At 43.0% G+C, this 25,247-nt stretch overlaps 1 protein-coding gene across 2 annotated transcripts in view; it reads left to right on the top strand.

The window, feature by feature from the left end:
• Positions 1–25,247, top strand: part of LOC126266964 (synaptogenesis protein syg-2-like) — a 410,598-nt gene that overhangs the window by 294,447 nt on the left and 90,904 nt on the right. For both annotated transcript variants that reach the window (XM_049971690.1, XM_049971691.1), the window contains exons 6-7: positions 13,981–14,132; positions 22,196–22,340. In XM_049971690.1, coding sequence (XP_049827647.1) covers positions 13,981–14,132; positions 22,196–22,340 — 297 coding nt within the window. The remainder of the gene's footprint in view (positions 1–13,980; positions 14,133–22,195; positions 22,341–25,247) is intronic.

Genomic DNA, 25,247 nt, shown 5'->3' with positions numbered 1-25,247 from the left:
GTGATGAGGATATGTATTCCTACAAGCAAAAATTTGCAACCAGATTCCTCACACAGGTAAATTTGTTTCTCTGTCACACGTATTGCGTTCATAACGTTTTCCATTCCCACCCGCTAGCTGAAAAAAGTTGCATTTCAGAAGCGTATTTCGCAGAAAATGTCACAGAAACGCTGTTGGTATACAGGTTCGTATACAGGAGGTGGCGGAGAGGGAAGGATCATGAGGATCGTAACAGGAGAGGATAAACCATGAAGAAGAGAGTTTTGTTTATATTTTAGTGAAACGGACGAAACAGAAAAAAAGAAGCAATTATGACGATGGACCAGTAAGCGTGAAGCAGTGTAGAGCGTGGAAGAGAAGGCAGTAAACGTTTAATTGAGACGTTCGTTTCTATAAGACACCATTAAATAGCCAGGTACCGTATCAAGCTGTCTAAAGTATGAAATTGAAAAACAATCCAATGCGACTCGGAACTGAACTCTCGAACTCACATATTCTAACAGAAAACGCAACCGAATTGACTAAATTATAATGTTGAAAAATCGTCTTTTCTTGTTGTCCATTTCTACCGAATATATATGCTGCTCAAAATTATGTTAAAGACAAAGAAATTCCACTGTGAAGTCCGTGTGCCCAAATTTCGGTTCACCCTGTACGTCCTAATATAGAGTCATAGCGGATATGACACATCAACACTTACCTCTATGATTGTAACTAATAGTTGAAACAGGTTTAATTCCTATTTACATAATTTCTTATCCATTAGATAGCTCATCTCAGTTAAAAGGAAGTGCTTGCTTCAATTATTTTGTCGTAGGGGAGTAGCGCCTAAATTGTACTAATTTAGAGATCTTATTATAGCCAATACAGTAAGAGAATTAGTTATCCACTGCAGTCCTTCACTGAAGGATGTTATTCATGGTGTCTGATCTGAAGACTGGAAATTCTGCGATAAAATGAAACACTACGCTTTATCTTGCAAACATCTGCAAGTGGTACAATTCAGAAACTGGTTTCTTAATTTGTAGCAGTCGGTACGTAATTTACACCGCTCTTATAAAATATGAACTTCAGCTTCAGGTATAAACTAACTAAACTTTAAAGAAATGTTCCATACTTTAGTCCTCATACAATTATTTGCAAGAATTCCAATATAACTATATCTCTCCTTTCTCCACCCCTACACAGTTTTCTCGAAGTCACAGTCTTCATTTCATTCTGTCATTACTTCTTTCATTCGAACTTCTTCCCACAACAGTCCATACTCTTCCTGTGTTTTACGAATCGGTTTCTGTTGTAGCTTCCTCACAGTCCCCGAACAATTTCCTTTCGCAAATTGGGGCTATAATTGTAGACTTATTCGCTTTTGTTTCGGTTATCTCTTTTCTTTGTTATATTGGACTGCTCCTCGGACCACAGGTTCCTTGGGTAGGCTTTGGAAATTTTGTTTCGGCAATTTTTCTTCTATGGACACCTTCAACCCACATTTTGCTTGCCATAGCTTCTTCCACTATATTGAAATTATGGGGCAATCCGTTTCCTTGAGCAATGTCGAACGCAACTTTTCTTACATCCGACAACATGCTTACGATAAACAACGTGCCTCAAAATGTAAGAATATGCTCTTGCCTTTCATTTTCAAATTCGATGGAAAAAAGATCCTAAAGCCAAAAGATCTAATATTCTATTTCGTCTTATCTTTTTTATTTTCAGTTTGACTGTTAATTGTTGGCTTAGGTACATTCTATACGTACACAGTTTCATTTAATCTTTGCCATTTAGATATAGTGTTATAGCTATACACAATTTAAATGTGCTGCTGTTTTCATAACGATTTTCTCTTGCCATACTGTAATCCAAAATAATTACACAGAGGTGACAGAAGTCATGGGCTAGCGGTACGCACATATACAGATGGCAATAGTATCGCTTACACAAGGTATAAAAGGGCAGTGCATTGGCGGAGCTGTCATTTGCTGTTAGGTGTTTAGGCGGAATGGCTTCCGACGTGACTGTAGCCGCATGACGGAAATTAACAGACATTAAAAGCGGAATGGTACTTGGAGCTTTAGGCATGGGACGTTCCATTTCCAAATCATTTGGGGATTCAGTATTCTGAGATCCACAACGTCAAGAATGTGCTGAGAACACCAAATTTCAGATACTACCTCTCACCACGGACAAAGCAGTGGCTGACGGCCTTCTCTTAAAGACCGAGAGTAGTGGACTGGGCATAGAGTTGTCAGTGGTAACAGACAAGCAACAATGAATGAAATAACTCCATAAATCAATGTGGGACGTACGACGAACCTATCCGTTAAGACAGTGCGGCGAAATTTGGTGTCCCTGAACACCTCACCTGGGCTCGTGACGATGTCGATTGGACCCTAGACGACAGGAAAACCTTGACCTGGACAGTTGAGTTCCGATTTCTGTTGGTAAGAGGTGATGGCAGAGTTCGAATGAGGCGCAAGACCTTACGAAACCCAAGTAGTCAAGAAAGCACTGTGCAAGCTGCTGGCGGCTTCGTAATGGCATGGGCTGTGTTTACTTGGAGTGGACTAGGTTCTGAACCGATCATTGACAGGAAATAGTTATGTCCAGTTACTGGAGAGCATCTGCAGCCATTCATGAAAATTTTGATACTGTCAACAAGGCACTGTGGAAGCTGGTGGTGGCTCCGTAATGATGTTGGCTGTGTTTTCATGGAATGTACCGGGCCTTGAACATATGGTTGACTGGAAACATTTATCTCCGGCCACTAGGAGACTATCTGTAACCATTCATGAACGTTTCCCCAAACAACAGTTTTTCTCGATTTGTTTGAAGAACGTTCTGTACACTTATTTCTTTAGGACTCTATGAAAGCCGAGGTGTATTCTATCTTCCCTTGACTCGGAGGTGGAAATGGTTACAAGAATTCTTGCTTCAGCCACACAAATGCAGAACACACCACGCATTTGTCGTGAACACAGGACTCCCTGGCACGTTGATACCGGCTGTGGGCTGAGATTAATGGTGGTCATTTTGAACATTCTTTATAATGCAATAGTGATCATAACAGTAAAGTAATGGAAAACATTTAACAGGGGTTTGTTCACAATCACACACAATGACAACCTGTGTGTACCCAGTGCTCAGTACTTCAACAAAATGCGCTTCCTATCCATGGTTGATGGGTTGGTGTATTCAAAAATTCTGTGCCCAAACTAAGAGGGATGATACAGGAGACCAAAACGAATGTATTTCGTAGAGCATCCACACATCAGAAAAGCATTTTGTGAAGTACTGAGTACACAGTTGGTAATAGTGTGTGATTGTGAACAAACCGCTGTTAAATGTTATGATCACTAATACAGCAGAGGGTCCTGTGTACATGACAAATGCGTGGTGTGTTCTGTATTTGTGTAGCCGCTGCCAGAGTCCTTGTAACCAGTTCCACCTCCGATTCAAGAGAGATAGAATACACCTCGGCTTTCTTATAGCCCTAAAGAAATAGGTCTTACGGTATTTGTCCTGTGGGCCTTGCACGTCAATGTTTTCCCCATTAAAGGGCATCATGTTGACACTGAAACGGTCATCCAGGCACCTGTGTCTCTTCTAAGAGCCATGTGGCGCATTTCTTCAGGTGCTCATTGTGTATTATTGTGAGTAAACCGCTATTATTATTTTTCATTATATGACACAATACCAATTACTGAAAGGTCCATCACTAGACCTGGCTTCATTGTTGGAATCTTCTGCTGCGTGAATAGTGTCAACAGGCACCAGCAGCATGCGAAGGGGAAGAAAACATCAAGTGACCAAGATAGAAGAAGTACCGAAACACATCACAGCAAACCAAACCTTGAAAGAAGTAGGCAAAGCGGGAAAGCTGCTCAACCTACGAATCAGCGAGGCCAGAAATCCTACAGTTACGTCACTACTACAATATTGAGTGAACTAGTATGTACTGAAGTTACTGAACCGGTTCATTCCAGTAGGCACCTCAATACTGCAAGGAGCTGCGAGTCACGTACATGTAGTTACTAAGTGTGCCTTCAGTCCTGACTGTCCTCCCCGTGTAGCCTCGTCCGGACGGACAGTGGTGGAGCAAGGGTAGTCGTGAACTGCTGGCGCGGCCGGCAGCGTTATTGAGTTAGAAGTTGGCCACACTGCTGCCGTTAGCCACAGTGGCGACGCCACGTCCCGAGCGAGACCGGGACTTCCCCGGGCATCACGCTCGGTGGCGGCAGTTTGCGCGCCCGCCCAGCGGCTCTGCACCCCTGCTGATAAACGGCAGAGACTTCGCTTCAAGTTGCGCCATTACTGCCCCCTGAATTACGTCCGTCCTTGATGCTTTTCGCTGCCGAAGCACAGCTATAAAGCGTTCATTCTATTCAAAGGCACTTTTATTCCAAGAAAATGGCCTCTTCGGGAAGCCAAAGTCATTGTGCTCTAGTCAAGAACCACACGGCGCCATTCTTTATGGACTCTAAAACGTTTAGCGAAGGTTAGCGACCGTCCGTAGTACCTACATATGAGAATCTCAGCAGAGACTGAGTCCTGCTTTGCGATAAACCTCTCCAACTTAGCTGAGACAAACCAGCAAGAAAGTAACTCCCTACAACGTCCTCTCGAAATGAAAAGTTTTTCAGTAACTATTTCATTAGCAATTGCCTATCTAGGTTCTTTCCCCTCGCTCAGACGGGGTGAGCTTTTTGATAAAAAGACCATAGTAGAGACAAGGTCCCCATCAGACCACCCCTGGGGTGCAGTCGTCAGACATGTTACCGAAGTAGTTGTCTAGTATCAAAACATATGACACACTTACATGTCACACCTACTTGGAAGCGAGCATGGTTACTGCAAAACTGGTGATGGCATGACGATGGCATCTGATACCGAAACCAGGTTGTCAGTAGGCAAAATAAATAGTGACTGTAGACTAACGCAATTGATTTTCCCACTTTGAAAACAGTCTCTCATTCTATCCGCTACCATTTCTGCGTTTAATAGTGTAATTCCTGTTGCTTTTTCATTGGTGATGATTTTGGATATGGGACGCTCAATAGCTTGGTCATCAACACCATACAGCGTGCCATTGTTCTATGTGTGTATCTGCGTGTGGGTGCACGTGCGCGATGGGGTGGGAATGGGATGGGACGACGAAGAAGGATGTTCCCACAGCCAGAGTTAATCCATTGAAGTCCACCTACCCTCCTCAGCACTTAAGGGATGAGATATTTCGTGACAGGCAGATCTTACAGTTGCAACAGTGGACATTTACGTATCCTCGTTCCTTTAGAATTCACTATAGTACTCTCATCTTCATGTTGTTAAAGCATTTTCCTTTTCAAAACAATAAAAATGCTAAAGCTGTTTTATGCTGAATTCTCTCAATTATTCTGATATTATTTATCTGCATGAAGAAAGATTTAACATATGACGGATCCCTTCTAAAACGTACGTTGCCCAAGGATTAAAATGTCTGTGATTAATTTCATTTTGTCGTAGACTAATTAGATTCAATTTCTCTAACCTGTTCTTCAGCTATTGGGAACTCCTCTACGGCACTTCGTGTTTCTCTACTGAGGGATAGCATTAGCCGGTCAACTCACTCTGTGAAGGAATGGCTGCCACTGAGTCCAGCAGGCTCAGTTATTCTTTGGAGCTTAGGCCATACAGGTTGATTTCAGTATAATGCATTCATACACGTGTATAACATCACGACCAGCTGACAACTGGCGGCATTCATTTGTAGGTGACTTCTGATCTAACGTTCAGTTTACAGACACATAAAAAAAAATGTTTTGCATCACCGCGGTTCCTGGGACTCCTGAAGATAGAGGTTGACTTTGGATGTCACAGACACAGTGCCTTTGACTAATTCAAAGACGTCATGAAACCCATCCATATGCAGCACTTAGTAGACGGAAGGTGTCCGACAGTCGATGAGTTCCAGTCATTCCACCAGGAACGAGGTACAGACCTCGTGTTGTCTGTACTTAAACCATGCCTCTGGACGGTCCATAACGCGATTTTGTCACATCCGAATTTTTACTTTGTGCCAGGGAGTGCTCTCAACAAGCGAAGTGTTCAGGTGTATCGGAGTGAACCATAGCGATGTTGCTCGGACATAGAGGAGACACAGAGAGACACGAATTGTCGATGACATACCTCGCTCAGACCTATCAATGGCTACTACTGCAGTGGATAAACGCTAAAGACGGACTATGGCTCGGAGGAACCCTGACATGTTCAATAATGCTTTTCATGCAGCCACAGGATGTCGTGTTACGACTCAAACCGTGCGCAATAAACTGCATGATGAGCAGCTTCACTCCGACGTCCATGGCGAGGTTCATCTGGGCAAACACGACACCATGCAGAGGGGTACAGATGGGCTTAACAGCAGGCCGAATGGACCTTCAGGAATGGCATCAAATTCTCTTCATAGATGAGTGTGGCATATGCCTTCAACCACAAAATCGTCGGAGACGTGTTTGGGAGAAACCTGGTCAGGCTGAACGCCTTAGTCACACTGTCCGGAGAGTGCAGCAAGGTGGAGGTTCAGTGGTCAAGGAAGACGCCGTAACGGCTGTACGACACATGAATGCCATCCTTCGGCCCGTACTTCAACAAATTCGACAGAATGTTGGCGGGGCATTCGTCTTCGTGGACGACAGTTAGCGCCCCTATCTTCCACATCTTGTAAATGACTTTCTTCAGGATTACAACATCGCTCGAATAGAGTGGCGACTATGTTCTCCAAACATGAACCCTATCGAATATGCCTGGGATAGATTAAAAAGGACTGTTTATGGACAACGTGACCCACCAGCTACTTTGAGGGATCTACGCCGAATCGCCGTTCAGGAGTGGGAAAATCTGGACCAACAGTGCCTTAATGAACTTGTGGATAGTAAACCACAACGAATAGAGGCATCCATCAGTGCAAGAGGACGTGCCACTGGGTATCAGAGGTACCGGTGTGTACGGCAGTCTTTACCACCACCTCCGAAGGCCTCGCTCTATGGTGGTACAACATACAATGTGTGGTTTTCACGCGCAATGAAAAGGGCGGAAATGATGTAAATGTTGATCTCTGTTCAAATTTTCTGTGTAGGTTCTGGAACTATCGGAACCGAGGTGATGGAAAACTTTTTTTGATGTTGTTATTTATCTTAGCTTATATATTAAAATTCAGTAAAACATTCTCGATTACAGCAGTTGTATATTATAGTCGACAACCTGTTTTAATAAAAAGTAAGCACTGCAGTGCAAAATAATACGTAAATATTCAGAGGGATCTGTATACAGAGATACGATACATGGCTAAATCATCTGGAGTAAGAACAACATTATTAACAAAATAAGCCGTTATACTTATGATGGTACTGGCGGCGGTGCACGGAGCAAGATCTGTAAGAACAGGGAAGTGAATTGTCGGATAGCACAGCAATATTAAATAATATATTCGGTAGTGGACGAAATTAAGAGATGGGTACCATTTTCCCACATTTCCCAGAAGAAACCAAACAAGACTGGGACCGTGAATGCCATATACAAACAATTTGGCGCTGGCGTAGCAGAGATAAGGTTATGAATTCGTGTTGGCCGCCCGACACCAGCGGGACGAATAAAAATCTGCGCAATTACGTCCGGTGCGAATTACAGTAGTGTCTGCTTTCGCTTCATTTTCGTTTTTTCAGTGAAATACGTACACATCATCGCTTAGACGACGCTATGAGATGAAGAAACTTGGGTGGGCTTGGGGTAGAGAAGTCGCAACTCAGGTTGCGAGAGAATTGGACGTAACACCAAGTGTTATCTCGAATATGTGGAAGCTGTGTAAAACCTGTGGGAGAGTGACCACAAGACCAGGACAAGGTCACCCGATAGCCAATCACGACTGTATGTGGCGCTTTCATCCAAGCGCAAGAGGACGTCTACAGCTACACAACTCTCTCGTGACCTCACTGCTGACACAGTAACAACAGTTGTCAGGAAGACGGTTGCCAGATGGCTTCGCGGAACAAGGCCGTATGTCAGAAAGTCGGCCGTGTTCATCCCACTCGCCGCCTCCCACAAAAGAGGGCTTTAACAACGGCGCACACAATATGGACAGTGGACAAAGCTTCAACAGGCTAATGTTCTCTTCACAGATGAAGCCATATTCAGTCTACAATGTGACTATCGACGAGTCTTCATATGGAGGGAACCGCAACATCAGGGAATGGGACTACTATGGTGGCGGAGGTGTGATGATATCGGCTGGGGTCTTGCACCATATCCGCACACTGCTCCATGCTTTTCGCATTGGTTCCGTAAAAGCCCAGAGGTGCAGAAGGGAAACAACCCTTTGTGCTGTTGCTTCTTATTTCATTTCTATAGACGACAACGCAAAATCACATACGGCCTGACTGGCTAACGAATGTCTTTCTTGCGAAGACATTCAACTTATAACGTAGCTGGGTAAATCGTTTGCCCTGAATCCTATGGAACGTGCTTGGGATGCTCTTGAGAGGGCAGATGCGACACGCCAAACCCAATCTTGAGCCATTCAGGTGTTGAAAACCGCCCTGGAGAAAGAGTGGGTCGGGCTTCTTCAGGCACCTTCTGAACTCGCTTGTTACTCATATGGCTACTCGCTAAGCATGCTGTGTGTCTTTCCGATGCGACCACACACGATACTAGCTACTTTCTGACAGCCACTTTGTGACTTGTGAATTTTAACACATTGGAATCTTGGACATTACTCACGCTCATCAATCGCATTTGAACTGTTGTTATTTAGAAATGACTGTCGAACAATAAATTATATCCGTACTTATTTTCATTTATTTGCCTCCAGTATTTCCCGCGTTGTTAGGTTACATGCTATCCATCTTTTAATTTTGACCAGCAGTGTACTATACCCTCCGCCAAATCGCGTAGGAATGGATTCGAAAAGTCATACAAAAATTCCATACATAATACCCCAGAACAAAACCTACCGTAATCTATTCAAAATAACGAAACGTAATAACAGACATGATTTGAAGAGTGTTATGTGTAGACTACTTCCCTTGGAATCTGTCTATAATCGTTGAAAGTAGTCGTAGAAGAGACGGTTGTATTGATGTTGAAAGGTACTCTCCAGCAAGACACACCAACGACATCGCGGTAGAAGACGGAATGCCGCGGAGGCGACGGCTTATTTATTCAATTTTAATACTTTACGTCCATCACTGTTAAATCTTTCGTGAAACAATGATTTCTGAAATTTTTCTGAGAATGTTTCTTTATTACAACGGCGAAATCCTGGAGAGCGTTTGGTTGTACCGCAAGGTACGTAAGAGGAAGGAGTATTTCGTTCCATGTGTAAAGCTGCTTGAAAGAAACCGTGACCACGGTTATCAGGATTAAGATGGTGATTTTACAGATTGAAGCTCAGGAATGATACTGTTAGCAAGCAGATGCGAAACGTTTTCTATTTGATAGTGTAGATACCTAAATGTTCGCATCTCTTCGTTCAAGTGTTAAGCATTCCTGTTACAAGATCCTGTGGTCCTAGGTTCGATTCCCGGCCTAGTCGAAGTTGCTCTTGCTTAGGGAATGGATGTTTTTGTGTGGCTCTTATCACTGCATCTTATTTTCCTCGTGGCGCGATTCGCCAAAGAAAGACTTGCTCTAGGAGGTAGAACTACAATAATACGATGCGATCATTTTCTTTTTGTCCAAATATTATGAATTGAATAATAACTGTCATTATACACCGAGCCCGTAAAAATACGTTGCTCTTCGAGAATAAATCTGTAGGAATGACAAGGATTTTGACGCAACACGGTGTAATGTATAACTCACTACAGGAGTTTTCTGTGTTATCGTTTCGAAATACATTTCACTTCTTATCTCGCTGAATTTCTGTGCCGTGACTGTAATGATACAAGTAAAACCTGAAAAGCCGAAACACTTATTTTGGGTGAAAAGCGGACATTATGGGTAGAAACGAATGTAATTTCCTACAAAAACACAATAAAACATTTCATATGTATTGTTGAGAAATCACCAGAAAACTAAATGCTTCCAGCCAAACTAATGTATTGTGTTCGACTTCTAAAGAAACATTGAACTAAATCACTTTCATTGCAGCAAATACAAGAATTTATTGCTGAAATAAATCTCAGTTGCATATAAAAATACGAAATGAATGTGAGTACGGTTTACCAAAGCGTTCGTCACCGTATTATCAGTTCAACGTATAAACGAAAATCGTCGCATATATATCGGGAATTTCGGAGAAATTATATTTACTACTTCATGTCCATCAGTTTTTAAAATCAGTGCTTGATCTGAGATACAAATGGGAAACATTCTAACATAGGTTTCAGTTTGCATTGTGCGTAATGACAGAAACTCGGCTGTTAGCCGTTCGTCTCGTAACTTACATGTTGGTTTCAGACCTTGACACCGCACAGACAGCGGATTGCGTGGAGTGTATCTCTATCGTATATTTTCAACATTTGCTCCTAAACTACATGATCAGTTTCAACCAAACGGCATTTTAGCACCCGCTGTGTCTCCGGCACTAGTCGTACCCGCCTGGCCGACTGTCTCACGAGATAAAATGCTGGGGAATTTGTGAAGCGATCTAGTGGCTAACGTTTACTTGACGTCACTTGTCAAGACCGCGTAGGCCATTTGATGACGTAGGTATCAGCGTCTCTCACTCTACCGTGCTTGCTGGCTCCTGTGACCGAGCGGTTCTAGGCGCTTCAGTCCGGAACCACGCTGTTGCTACGGACGCGGGTCCGAATCCTGCCTCGGGCATGGACATGTGTGATGTACTTAGGTTAGTTAGGTATGAGGAGTTCCAAGTCTAGAGGACTGATGACCTCATATCTTAAGTCCCATAGTGCTAAGAGCAATTTGAACCATTTGAATCTACCGTGCTTGCCTAATAACTTTATTATAGTATGTGGCTGCTTCGTAAAAAGCTCTTGGTATGCGTCGTTGCCTTAGCGAAAGCGTTTCTTTCATCGTGTGACCAAGGTGGTGTGATCCTGTCCAGCTGCGCTGCCCTACTGCATATCTCATAAGATGCGCTGCCTGGCTTGCCGGAAGCGCCGATGTTGCCTTTCTACCTGATTTGCTATCGGTGGTGAACTGTTATTCTTCGCGCACGCCTCGCGCCGACATCGCCGTAATGCAAGAGAGGTAGCTTTGCTCTGAAACTTTAGAATTCCAGATGTTTCCTGCCTTGTACAAGGTTGGAGAGCGGCAGTGTAAATGAAAACCTTCCCATTAACTCTGGGAGTTTCGGAGCAATTATGTTAAATGTACTACTACATGGGTAGCACTAATATAAATCCATCAGTTAAGCTCAGTGCTTCATTTAAGTTACAAATGGGAAACACTGTAACGTCCGCTACAGTTAGTATTGTGCCGAATGACAGAAGCTCGGGTGATTCCCCTCCATCTTGTAACTTAGATAATGGCTTAGAACCTTGCCTCGTCACAGATGGCGGATTGTGCGGTGTATATAAATTCTCCATTGCGTATATTTATCATCTGCACCTAAACTACTCTATCGAGTTCATTCAAACGTGGTACACATACCACTTATCATCTGGCAAGAATCACTGTGGGATGTAAGAACGACTACCCGTCAACGGCAGTACGGGTTCAGATGATAAAGTAGCGTAAACATGCAAGGTTTATTCGTCCAGTGTTTGAGAATGACAGCGTCTAGAGGCTTCCAACAAATTTTACTTATAATTTCAAACCTTTTTCGAAACTCTCTCTCGCTAGCATGCTCCACAAGTCTATTTTCTCTGTTCATTCAGTAAAAGCACCACAACAGGAATGACGTTTTAATCTATTACTTCATTACTAGAAAATCTGTTAGCAACACAGATTCGACAAAATGTGCCTCCAAACCAAATCATCGTACGATACATAATCCAGGACATATAACTTCATGAACACTGATATTTCTGAAAAATTTGTTTTCTCATAATGGAGCACAGATTATCAACACTGCGTCAGCCAGTGCTGGATTATGTGATAACTTCGCGACTTCCGACAAGGTTTGTACGTAATTTGAAAACTCTTCTAAAAAATTTCTCTATTACATGTTTAACATAAAATATTTTAAAAATTTATTCATTTGTAAAGTAACCGAAGTTTTGAAGATTGTTTCTACAGGACTTAGACTCTTTAAAGAATCAGCGACATACTGGTTGCTATCTGGAAAGAAGGACAATAGGGTTAAGAATCACCTACATCCCAGAGCGGTCGGAATGGAAGTGTGGTGACATCGAATCATAACAGCAACAGGCGGCGCAGTTTCAAGCGAATTTGTTACGTGCAGGTCGTTGTATGTATAAAAAAATATTGTGGCTGTACGAGTCGCCACAAACGTTAGGGGCGAGGACGTGGAGCAGGAAGGTTGACGTAAAAATGTTCTAAAACGATCTGTTCCTGTTTATTTCATGTATTTAATAGACCTGGAATACTTTTAAATGTATTGAGTCTAATTTGTTTGTTATTTTTGCTGTTCGTTATGTCAGACAGATTGCGATAGTGATCCTGCACCAAGCCAATAATTTTGTCTTCGTGTTTTGGGACTTAAGATCAAGTCACAAGCTGAATACCACAAATAGGTATAACATGCACTATGCAGTCTTTAGGCGTAGCACTCATCATTGAGTAAAAGAGTACTCATTGCACAAAAGCGTGTAACCAGAATAATTGCTGGAGCTCATCCAATATCATCCTGCAGACACTTATTTAAAGAGCTAATATATTCACTTATGAAATTTGTTATTAACAATCCGTATGAATTCAAAAGTAAAAGCAGTGTACATGGCTACAAGACTACTCAAGGTTAAATCTAACTTTGGCTGAGAAGGGGGTAAATTATGCTGCCACAAAAGTCTTTGGTCACTTACCTAATAGCATCAAAAATCTGACAGATATATATATAGCATTTAAAAGGAAATTAAAAGAATTTCTTAATGGCAACTCCTTCTACTCATTAGATGAATTTTTGGATAGAGTAAGCAGGCAATTTCACAATCCCCACCAAAAATCTAAAATATTGAGTGTCATGTAATATTTTTTCTAATGTAATGTCTTGTATAGACACCTTTTATTTACTTGACGCGTTCCACATTATTACGAAGTGTCGTATTCATGATCTATGGAACAAGTACTAATCTAATATAGCACAGCAGGGAATCAGCTCACATATGTCGATTACGTGTCACGTAAGCATGTGTTCAACATTACCTCCTAAGACACTGGATGGATAACAACGAAATGTGGAACTTGTCTTACTACTTGGCAAGAATAATTGTTGTGCCAAGAAACACCAGTACCCTACTCTGAAGGCGGTGATACCAATGTCATGGGCACAGAAGGGGAAAGAAGGGCGTGTCTGGTGAGAGGGGCGATGAGCAATGGATGGCTAGAGAGGGGATACAAGACATGGACTGAGAATTGGAGAGGAGTAGGTAATCAGACGGGGGGAGGGGGGGGTGTGAGGCGGAGATTACGGGTGACGAGGAAATGGGGAGGAGGAAGAGAGGGGAAAGAGAAGGAGATAGAGAGGGAGGGTATATAAAGAAGAGGGAGGAGATGGACAGAGAAGGTGGGGGATGTGATGGTATGAGAGGGATGAGAGGGACGGGTGAGCAGGAGAGGCAGAGAGAGGAAGAAGAAGGAGTTGGGTAGAGAGATGATGAGGGTGAAGGAGAAGATAGAAGGAAGAGGAGATGGACAAAAGTGGCGTGAGGAGTTGGACAGAGCATAGTTGGGAGTTGGAGATGTACAGAAGAGTGAGGCGGAGATGGACTAATACAAGACTGGAATATATAAATACACTGGCAACGCCAGATAACCCAGCTAATGTATCTGTGCTGTAAGGCAATGAGTAACACGGCAGTTAGCTCTACGTCCGCCAACTCGAGAAGTGGCTAGTGCAGCGGCTGACGGGCGGGTGCGCTGTTGCAGTCAGGCCGCTGTCCACGACCATCCTGAGCAGCGAGCAGCCGCTGACGGCCGGCCGGCGCTACGAGATCGCCTGCCGCACAGTGGGGTCGCGGCCGCCGGCGGTCGTCTCCTGGTGGCTGGACAACACGCGGCTGCCCGCCAGCACTGACAAGGTGAGTGGCCGCACGCAGTCTCAGAGCGCGAAGTCACCTGCAGCTCGCACAGAAACCAGGCTGCTGTTGTAACAGTTGAAGAGCATGGAAGGGAAGGGATTGGGACGGGTGTGTACCCCCTCAATGGTCATATTGTCTTTACTCGTAAGGAGTGGAGGAAATTGAAAAATTTTAGGAACTTCGCCTACGCCGATGACTTAATCTAATTACTAAATTGCTAAATCGATCACCCTGTCACTAAATCCCAGTTTTAGGTTCACAATCTAGTGACTTCCAGGGAGAACAGCATTTCCGATATTTCATACAATTATTGACGTGTTTACCAAATTTTAGAAGCTACTATAATCTATTTATTAAGAAGTATGAGATCAAGTTTTAAGTTGTTGTTGTTGTTGTTGTTGTGGTCTTCAGTCCTGAGACTGGTTTGATACGGCTCTCCATGCTACTCTATCCTTCATCTCCCAGTACTTACTGCAACCTACATCCTTCCGAATCTGCTTAGTGTATTCATCTCTTGGTCTCCCTCTACGATTTTTACTCTCCACGCTGCCCTCCAATACCAAATTTATGATGCCTTGATGCCTCAGAACATGTTCTACCAACCGGTCCCTGCTTCTAGTCAAGTTGTGCCACAAACTCCTCTTCTCCCCAATTCTGCTCAATACCTCCGCTTTAGTTATGTGATCTACCCATCAATTCTTCAGCATTCTTCTGTAGCACCACATTTCGAAAGCCTCTGTTTTCTTGTCAAAACTATTTATCGTCCATGTTTCACTTCCATGCATGGCTACACTCCGTACAAATACCTTCAAAAACCACTTCCTGACACATAAATCTATGTTAACAAATCTCTCTTCTCCAGAAACGCTTTCCTTCCCATTGCCAGTCTACATTTTATATCCTCTCTACTTCGACAATTATCAGTTATTTTGCTTCCCAAATAGCAAAACTCCTTTACTGCTTTAAGTGTCTCGTTTCCTAATCTAATTCCCTCAGCATCTCCCGACTTAATTCGACAACATTCCATTATCCTCGTTTTGCTTTTGTTGATGTTCATCTTACATCCTTCTTTAAAGACACTGTGCATTCCGTTCAACTGCCCTTCCAAGTCAAGTACAATAAATCAGTTTTTTGTGGGTCAACAGTAATCTGACTGGTCTGATGCAGCCCTCTAGGAATACGTCTCCTGTCCCAACGTATTTATTTCAGAGTAACGCTTGCGAACCTGATTTCTCAATTATTTGCTGTATATGTTTCAATCTCTGTCATCCTCTACAGTTTTTACCCTCAACAGCTTCACCAACTACCATGAAAGTTATTCCCAGGCGTCTTACAGATGCCCTGTCATCATGTCCCTTCCGCTTGTCAGTGTTTTCCACATATTCCTTCCCACGCCGCTACTGCGGAGAACTCCTCATTCCTTACTTCACCAATCTAACGAATTTTCGAAGTTCGTCTGTGGCGTGACATCTCGAATGCTTCGATTCTCTTCTTTTCCGGTTTTTCCACAATCCATGTTTCACTACCATACAATTCTGTGCTCCAAAAGTAAACTCTCAGAAATTACTTCCTCAATTTAAGGGCTATGTTTGATAGTAGTACACTTCTCTTGGCCAGGAATGCCCTTCTTGCCAGTGACAATCTGCTTTTCGTGTCGTCCTTGATCGGTCCGTCATGGGTTATTTTGCTGCCTACCTAGCAGAGCTGTTTAACTTCATCTGCTTGGTGATTACCAATTCCGATGTAAAGTTTCTCTCTGTTCTAATTTGCCCTATTTATCATTACTTTCACCTTCGAATATAGTGTCAAAGACAGAGTGTGAGTACAGGTCTTGACAAAGCAAAAGTCACAGCATGCAAATGAGCCAGATTATATTAGTTACTTATTTAGTTATTTATTTGTTGTCCTGAGTGTGTTCTCTATCTAGCCATCTAAATCACACGATTACACTGAATTGTATGAAAGAACGCAAAATGAAATTTACAGAATAAAACGTCAACCTGTCACCATTTTGTCCGCCAAACGTCGTTAACAAATACATTTAGAAGTAAATCCGACAGTTCTGACTTATTAGCTCACACCATTCCTGAAATTTTATCATAAGCGAGCCATAAGTATAAAATATACATACCATTAAAGCCTACAGTTATTTCCCAGTATTCTTAATGAAATTAACAATCACTTTACGGAGACGAATGTCTTTGGTAAGCGAAATAGATGTAGGGACTGGTATCGTATTCCCAGTAACGCAGTTAAACAGATCCAACCGTCGAGTTTGGTTCACATAAACAAGATCAGGTTTAAAATAGCTTCAGACTCAGAATCACACTCACAGGAACGACAATTCTAAATATTGATTCATTGTACACGTAGAGGAAAAGAGGAGTAGTTGAAATAGAGTCGAATGATGGTGGAAGTAGTTGATCGGCTCAAAAATGTCATTGTAAACATCGTCTTTGTAAAATTTCGAGGTTTTAACACCGAATGGGACACGTTCCACATCTCTTGCCACAGATGTTCTAGATGGCCCTTGACCTCGCGTAAATAGTTTGTATACAGCAATTTCGAATCAGTGTCATAACCTATAGTCGGAGCTTGCTTAACTATTAGAACTTCCTCGTTGTAGAGGACACCAGATATGGAATGCATCCACAGGAAATGGATTGCGTGCTCCCTCCGTTTGCTCCGAGCATATTCCTAAAACATATCCAGTATGCAATGATTGGTTGTTTTCAATAAAATCTCCTCTGTCTTCAAGCCGTGTCGCTACAATTGCGGCCTCTGGCATCAGTCACAGCTGGGCGGAAACTACGCGGGCGCAGAAGATGATTGGGCAGCTAATAGCAGCACCGGACCGCCGCAGGACCGAGTAAGGTCAGGTGGGGTGAGGGGCCAGCGACACCTTTGAAACGAACGCTCCCGCCTCCTTACTAGCGTAGAGCATTCGTCGTTGCTTTCTTTCGACTTCCAAAACCCGCCGCATACATCTTGTTGTTTGTGTAATCCTGATATCTGTTATAATAACTGCTATTCCTTATAAAATCAGCCGCGACTTTTGTAACGGGATCCAACTATGTTGACGTATGAGCCAAGAACCGCGTGTTCTCAAACATTATTTTGTGTTCGTCTTATATACAATGCACAGCGATGGCCCATGTGCCAAGCTCCCTTTGTTTAATACACTGTGTGATCAAAACTCTCCGGACACACCCAAAAACATACGTTTTTTATATTACGTGCATTGTGCTGCCACCCAATGCCAGGTACTCCACATCAGCGACCTCATTAGTCATTAGAGAACAGAATTGGGCGCTCCGCGGAACTCACGTACTTCGAATTTGGTCAGGTGATTGGGTGTCACTTGTGTCACACGTCTATACGTCAGATTTCCACACTACTAATCATCCCTAGGCACACTGTTACTGGTAGTATAGGTCCCACACAAATCAGCAATATTGTAAGACGGGTCGGAGGAAAGTTTTCCCCAATACTCTACCAATAAAGCAAAGTTCACTACATGCTTTACTTACAACTGAACCTACCTGTTCATTCTACATATACATCCATACTCCGCAACTCACCTGACGGTGTGTGGCGGAGAGTAGCTTCAGTATCTCGGTTCTTCCATCTATTCCAATTTCTTGTTGTTCGTGGAAAGAAGGATTGTCGATATGCCTATGTGTGGACTCTGGTCTCTCTGATTTTATCATCATGGTCTCTTCGCGAGATATACACTCCTGGAAATGGAAAAAAGAACACATTGACACCGGTGTGTCAGACTCACCATACTTGCTCCGGACACTGCGAGAGGGCTGTACAAGCAATGATCACACGCACGGCACAGCGGACACACCAGGAACCACGGTGTTGGCCATCGAATGGCGCTAGCTGCGCAGCATTTGTGCACCGCCGCCGTCAGTGTCAGCCAGTTTGCCGTGGCATACGGAGCTCCATCGCAGTCTTCAACATTGGTTGCATGCCGCGACAGCGTGGACGTGAACCGTATGTGCAGTTGACAGACTTTGAGCGAGGGCGTATAGTGGGCATGCGGGAGGCCGGGTGGACGTACCGCCGAATTGCTCAACACGTGGGGCGTGAGGTCTCCACAGTACATCGATGTTGTCGCCAGTGGTTGGAGGAAGGTGCACGTGCCCGTCAACCTGGGACCGGACCGCAGCGACGCACGGATGCACGCCAAGACCGTAGGATCCTACGCAGTGCCGCAGGGGATCGCACCGCCACTTCCCAGCAAATTAGGGACACTGTTGCTCCTGGGATATTGGCGAGGACCATTCGCAACCGTCTCCATGAAGCTGGGCTACGGTCCCGCACACCGTTAGGCCGTCTTCCGCTCACGCCCCAACATCGTGCAGCCCGCCTCCAGTGGTGTCGCGACAGGCGTGAATGGAGGGACGAATGGAGACGTGTCGTCTTCAGCGATGAGAGTCGCTTCCATCGTTCTACCATTCCTAGACCGGCAAGGGAACTTGCTTTTCCAACATGACAATGCACGTCCGCATGTATCCCGTGCCACCCAACGTGCTCTAGAATGTGTAAGTCAACTACCCTGGCCAGCAAGATCTCCGGATCTGTCCCCCATTGAGCAAGTTTGGGACTGGATGAAGCGTCGTCTCACGCGGTCTGCACGTCCAGCACGAACGCTGGTCCAACTGAGGCGCCCGGTGGAAATGGCATGGCAAGCCGTTCCACAGGACTACATCCAGCATCTCTACGATCGTCTCCATGGGAGAATAGCAGCCTACATTGCTACGAAAGGTGGATATACACTGTACTAGTGCCGAAATTGTGCATGCTCTGTTGCCTGTGTCTATGTGCCTGTGGTTCTGTCAGTGTGATCATGTGATGTATCTGACCCCAGGAATGTGTCAATAATGTTTCCCCTTCCTGGGACAATGAATTCACGGTGTTCTTATTTCAATATCCATGAGTGTACGTGGGAGGGAGCAATATACTGCTTGACTCTTCGGTGAAGGTATGTTCTCGAAACTTCAACAAAAGCCCGTACCGAGCTACTGACCGTCCCTCCTGCAGAGTCTTCCACTGGAGTTTCTCTATCATCTCCGTAACGCTTTCGCGATTACTAAATGATCCTGTAACGAAGCGCGCTGCTCTCCGTTGGATCTTCTCAATCTCTTCTATCATCCCTGTCTGGCAAGGATCCCACACTGCTGAGCAGATTTCAAGCAGCGGGCGAACAAGCGTACTGTAACCTACTTCCTTTTTTTCCGGATTGCATTTTCTTAGGATTCTTCCAATGAATCTCAGTCTGGCAGCTGCTCTACCGACTATCAACTTTATATGTTCATTCCATTTTAAATCACTCCTAATGCTTACTTCCAGATAATTTATGGAATTAACTGCTTCCAGTTGCTGACCTGCTATATTGTAGCTAAATGATAAGGGATCTTTCTTTCTATTTATTCACAGGACATTATACTTGTCTACACTGAGATTCAATTGCCATTCCCTGCACTATACGTCCATTCGCTGCAGATCCTCCTGCATTATAGTACAATTTTCCATTGTTACAACCTCTCGATATACCACAGCATCATCCGCAAAAAGCCTCAGTGAACTTCCGATGTTATCCACAAGGTCATTTATGTATATTGTGAATAGCAACGGTCCTACGACACTCCCCTGCGGCACACCTGAAATCACTCTTACTCCGGAAGACTTCTCTCCATTGCGAATGACATGCTGCTTTCCGTTCTTTCCGTTATCTAGGAAGTCTTCAATCCAATCACACAATTGGTCTGATATTCCATATGCTCTTCCTTTGTTCATTAAACGACTGTGCGGAACTGTATCGAACGCCTTGCGGAAGTCAAGAAACACGGCATCTACCTGTGAAGCCCTGTCTACGGCCATCTGAGTCTCGTCTACAAGTAGCGCGAGCTGTGTTTCACACGACCGTCTTTTTCGAAACCCATGATGACTCCTACAGAGTAGATTTCTAGTCTCCAGATACGTCATTATACTCGAACATAATACGTCTTCCAAAATTCTACAACTGATAGACGTTAGAGATATTGGTCTATAGTTCACCACATCTGTTCGACGTCCCTTCTTGAAAACGGGGATGACCAGTGCCCTTTTCCAATCCTTTGGAACGCTACGCTCTTCTAGAGACGTACGGTACACCCCTGCAAGAAGGGGGGCAAGTTCCTTCGCGTACTCTGTGTAAAATCGAACTGGTATCCCATCACGTCCAGCGGCCTTTCTTCTTTTGAGCGATTTTAATTGTTTTTCTATCCCTCTTTCATATATTTCGATATCTACCATTTTGTCATCTGTGTGGAAATCTCGAGAGGGAAGTACAGTGCAGTCTTCCTCTGTGAAACAGAGAAACGTATTAGTATGCGTTAACGGATACTAATTTTGAGTCATCGACATTGTAGCCAAGAGATTCTACGGTCTTTCTTTTTGTTAAGTGCTCATTTTCTAATTTCTGAACCCATACAATAAGTTACAAGTCTTTCCAAACACTTTTATATCTTCTCAAGATCGACTGAATAACTATACATCTTTTATTCAGACAGTACTTGACTACATATAGCTGCTTCATCTGCAAGAGGTCCGAGGTTACTATTAATATTACTCCAAGGTCATTAAAATACACATGGGTATACATATACGCATGTCTGCAGGACATTGCAAAGTACGCTAGAACAACACAGGCACTGCAGTATTTCATACCTAATAACAGGGCTTCGGCTTTATTCATACGTCTCTTCCTATACGGGACTCACAGAACCTTTACAAGTACAGGATGTAGACGAAAGCGGCTACATACGTCAATTTTAGTCAGCCCGGAGAGTGGCTCGGCTGGCTTGGGTCGTCAAGGTGACCACTCGTGTCATGCGAAAGATCCGGATACAAGTCCCGGCCGTGTACGAGTAACCAAAGTTGAGCAATATTCGGAAATACGAATATGATTCTCGTACACTACGAACAGCAAATGTGGGAACAAACGTCTCTGGAGAACACCCAAAGACTCCTGCTGATGTCTGTCAACCAAGATAATTACCTGTGTATTCCCTACCAAAGAATCGTCAATCCAGACACGAATTTCGCTCGATACCACATACGACCGTACTTCTGATAATAAGCATAAATATGATACGGAGTAAATGCGTTTCGGAAATCAAGAAATACTAAATCTATTTTACTACCTTCATCCAAGGCTTTCAATATGTCATGTAAGAATTCTGGTGAGAATTGGATTTCACATTGTCGATGTTTTCGGAGGAGGTCACTCTGTTTGAGATATCTCGTTATGTTTAAGCTCAGACCAGATTCTAAGATACCGGACGATAGTTTTGCGGTTCACGTCTAAATCCGTCTTCTAAATTTGTAAATGTGGGTGACCTGTGTTTTTTTCCAAGTACAGAGCACAGTTTTTTGTTCGAGGGATTTACGATGTAAATCAAAGAGGGGCAAACTCAGCCGCAAATTCAGTATCGATTCTGATAGGAATTCCATCGGGCTCTAGAGCTTTGTTTAATTTTTAATCATTTCACCTGTTTCATAGCGTCACTGATATTAACACTTAGTCCACTCATCTTTTCAGTGGAACGAGGATTATGTTGGGGCCAAATTCCTGAGTTTGAATTTCGAAAAAAATATTTGAAAACGGAGTTAAGCGTTTCTTTTTTTTAATGATAAACTTCAATTCCTGCCTCATCTACGAGTGACTGGACTGAACTCTTACTTTCCTACGCAGAGAAGTCGAGTGTAAGTCCTCCCTCGGGCATGGGTGTGTTGTTCTTAGGATAATTTAGGTTAAGTAGTGTGTAAGCTTAGGGACTGATGCCCTTAGCAGTTAAGTCCCATAAGAAAAAGTTGAAAAAAAGCTACATCAAATTGTCATTCGGACTGTAGACCACAGCAGCAACCAAAAGGATAAAGTGGGGAGGGTTTTGTAAGACGAGGTGTTAATGAGAGTATCTGCCATCGCTTACGCTTCGCTAACCTAAGCCTAGCTTAAACTCTTTGAACGCTTATCAGTGTTGACACAGAGGTCGCTTCATCTGTCACAGGTTTCTGCGGACGGCAACGAGACCATATCAACTCTATCGTTGACGCCGGATCCTACGGACGATGGGCGGCTGCTCACTTGTCGGGCTGAAAACCCTCAGGTGCTTGGAGGCATCGAGGAGCATTCAGTCAGGCTGGCTGTTTACTGTGAGTATGTCTGGGACAAAGATAATGTCTCTCCAGCAATGTGTCATGAAGTTACTTAAAAGTCACGTGTACTGTTATCTAATCCGAATACATAACACGTTGACAAGGAGCGCGTCGGGGTGAGAGCTATCGCATACAGGATTTCGCTTATTCGTAGTTCCATCTCGGTTCGTTTAATCTGAGTTTTATAACTAATGAATGTTTCATCGCACAAAAAACGTTATAGTTTTGCTACATGTCGTGTGACCATCTGAGTATTGGAAATACCTGTGATGTACTTGAATATTTCGTAAATCCCCTTAACTATCTCCATTCTTATGAGTGAAACACCGTTACATTATCGAACCCTGTCTGTTATATTTCGTATATGTATTGACGTTCTGTTACCGAATTTTCCACCGTTTCCAATTTTTCTTCCACGATAAACCTAAACCATGCGAGAACATTTCTGTACACTGATTTAGTGAGACAGTGTTTCATCATGAAATGAAGTGTAGCTACTTATTACCATGAAAACCAGTTACTGTTTCAAACGGTTACAGTCTCACAAGGAAACTGTCCAGTCCGAAATTTCGAAACATGTCCTGAAAATCTTTATACAGCAGGGCTACATAGAAAGCATCACAATGTCACAATTTTAGCTGCTAACACAAAGTGCAAGCATTTTTTTAAAAACTGGAGAAATATACACCTCTACCGGAAGTGTAGCAGACACCTCTTATCCTCGATTGACGACACTCAGTAAACCGGAACAATGCGATCGTAATTTGTATACCGAGTTTCAGTTTCCATTGACAGTTTCACTGAAACATTTCTTCACAGTTACTATTCGCTCCAATTTGCTACTCATTTAATATGCACATGTGTTTGAAGTTGCCTTTCCGATATCGCTAACAGTAAACAATGAAGGTTAAACTGAAATAATTTTCTTTGTATTTTCTCTATATATGCTTGCTAATAGCTTCCGTCGTCGTGGACATTCCTGAAATTCACAGTAATGTGGTATGCAATATGTTTATAGTTAAATTTGTCAACCTCGTAAGGCCAGAACGAAAAGAACGTTGTATGCAATTTAAATCACATATTACTCCTGTGCGATTTATTAGCTAATTTCTTGGACATTCATTCTGATAATGCCGAAATTCCTTTAGAAATTGTGGAAATATTAGAAGAAAGAAGAATTAACTCTGACAGTTCCCTGAATTGCAGTCAGGACGATGATCTTCGTGCTAAATAAATTCCAGAACAGAACTTCAGTACCTTCTTATCCTAAAGAAAATATGGAGAGTAATAGCTTTCAGGGACAAAGAAACGGTTGGTTAAACGAAGGAGAGAGAAAACGTTTAAAGTTAAGCTATCTGCAAAGCCGATTTCGTTTCGTAAAATCTGAACGTTAATTATGTAAATGGAAGAAAGATTTACATGCAGCACCAAATGAAACTCGCAATGGTGTGAAAGAAAAACTATTCCAAAGATTTAAAACTGCTCTTCAGAGTCAGAGCACTTTTATCGAGGGAAATCTACGACACTGGGCCATCTGAATTGCAAGTGAGATGAGGATTACTGATTTCCAGCCTATATGAGCCTGGTTAAACAGATTCAGAAAATTACACGGGAAAACAAGTCACGTTTCTAGAAGAGATGCCATTCGTAGGCAATAGTGTAAACAAATTAGCAGCTAGTTGTTATCCCCTAAAATTCTGTGTATAAAGACAGTCAGGTTTCGTGCAAGAACTGCATGCAAACCACACATTATCATTTCGAGCTAGAAAAAAGAATAAGCCCTTTCTGCAGTCGATGAATGTTATGACACGTTCGTATACTACAATGCCACTGATAAGTATCATGTATTACTGATTCCGCAGCTTATTATCTGTCTTCAGAAAGCACAAGGCAAATGAGGGAGGGCCAAAAACCGGAAAAAGGAGTGCTTTGTTGCAAACATCTTGTAATCAACGTAGCAAGATATGGAAAAATGGGAGAGTATAATTTTCAGTGCAATATCCGAAACGCCTGCAGAAAAGAATCCATTGTCATTGTAGGACTCTTAGCCTGGCCATAACGATACCTCTTTCAGTAGTAGGACAGAAAGGCAGTTAGTATAATTCGGACTCCACCTGGAACCAACAGTTTAATCAAGACCATCGACAAAGAAATTTTTCGGCGGCATTATTCAGGAAACTACCATACAATGTAATTTCCGACAGATCTTTGTCATGTCAGGTATGTCAGCGTAATAGTATTTTACTTCAGTCAATTGTGCACTGTCAGTTTGCACCGTCAAGTTTCACGAATTTGATCAAGTATGCCAGATGGTCAGCACATAAGCAGGATAACAGCCGTGATCATTTATTACCCATCCCAATTCGATATAAATGAAGCTAGTAATTAGTGTGCAGTGTCTCAATGCATTATTTTGTCTTTCGTCAAGTGTGTCACGTGTAAGGAAAATGTTTTTTTCGTCATCGAATACACATTTCGAATTGTTGTGACAACTATTTGGAGTAACTAAGGAATTGTTTCATTGTTAGTAAAATGCACGATATTTAGAAGTTATTGTACGACTTATACTATTGTTATTTTTGAAAAATATTTCATGTCAACAAGTTAAAGTCCCAACTGACGTTAGTCGCCTGTAATGTAACATAGCACACTGCCTTGATTTTGGTGCCTCCGTCAGTCACTTGTGCGTTAATTACATCTGCTGCAGTTCAGCTGCCAATATGAACTGCAAGTTATTGAATAAATTAACTATCTGAGATAATTTCGCTATGTGTGCACTTTGGACATCGTGCCACGCTTCTGTACCTTCTTGCTGTGTCTGCTTAATCGACGAATCGAGCACTAGGCGCCTCAGCAGCTGAAATTTCGACTGTGCATTTCATTTCAGCATCTTCTTCCAGTGTG

The sequence above is a fragment of the Schistocerca gregaria genome, chromosome 4 (assembly GCF_023897955.1).
Source record: "Schistocerca gregaria isolate iqSchGreg1 chromosome 4, iqSchGreg1.2, whole genome shotgun sequence".
NCBI lineage: Eukaryota > Metazoa > Arthropoda > Insecta > Orthoptera > Acrididae > Schistocerca > Schistocerca gregaria.
Note: the sequence above shows the minus strand (reverse complement) of the source record. Positions and strands in the feature narration are given on the sequence as shown.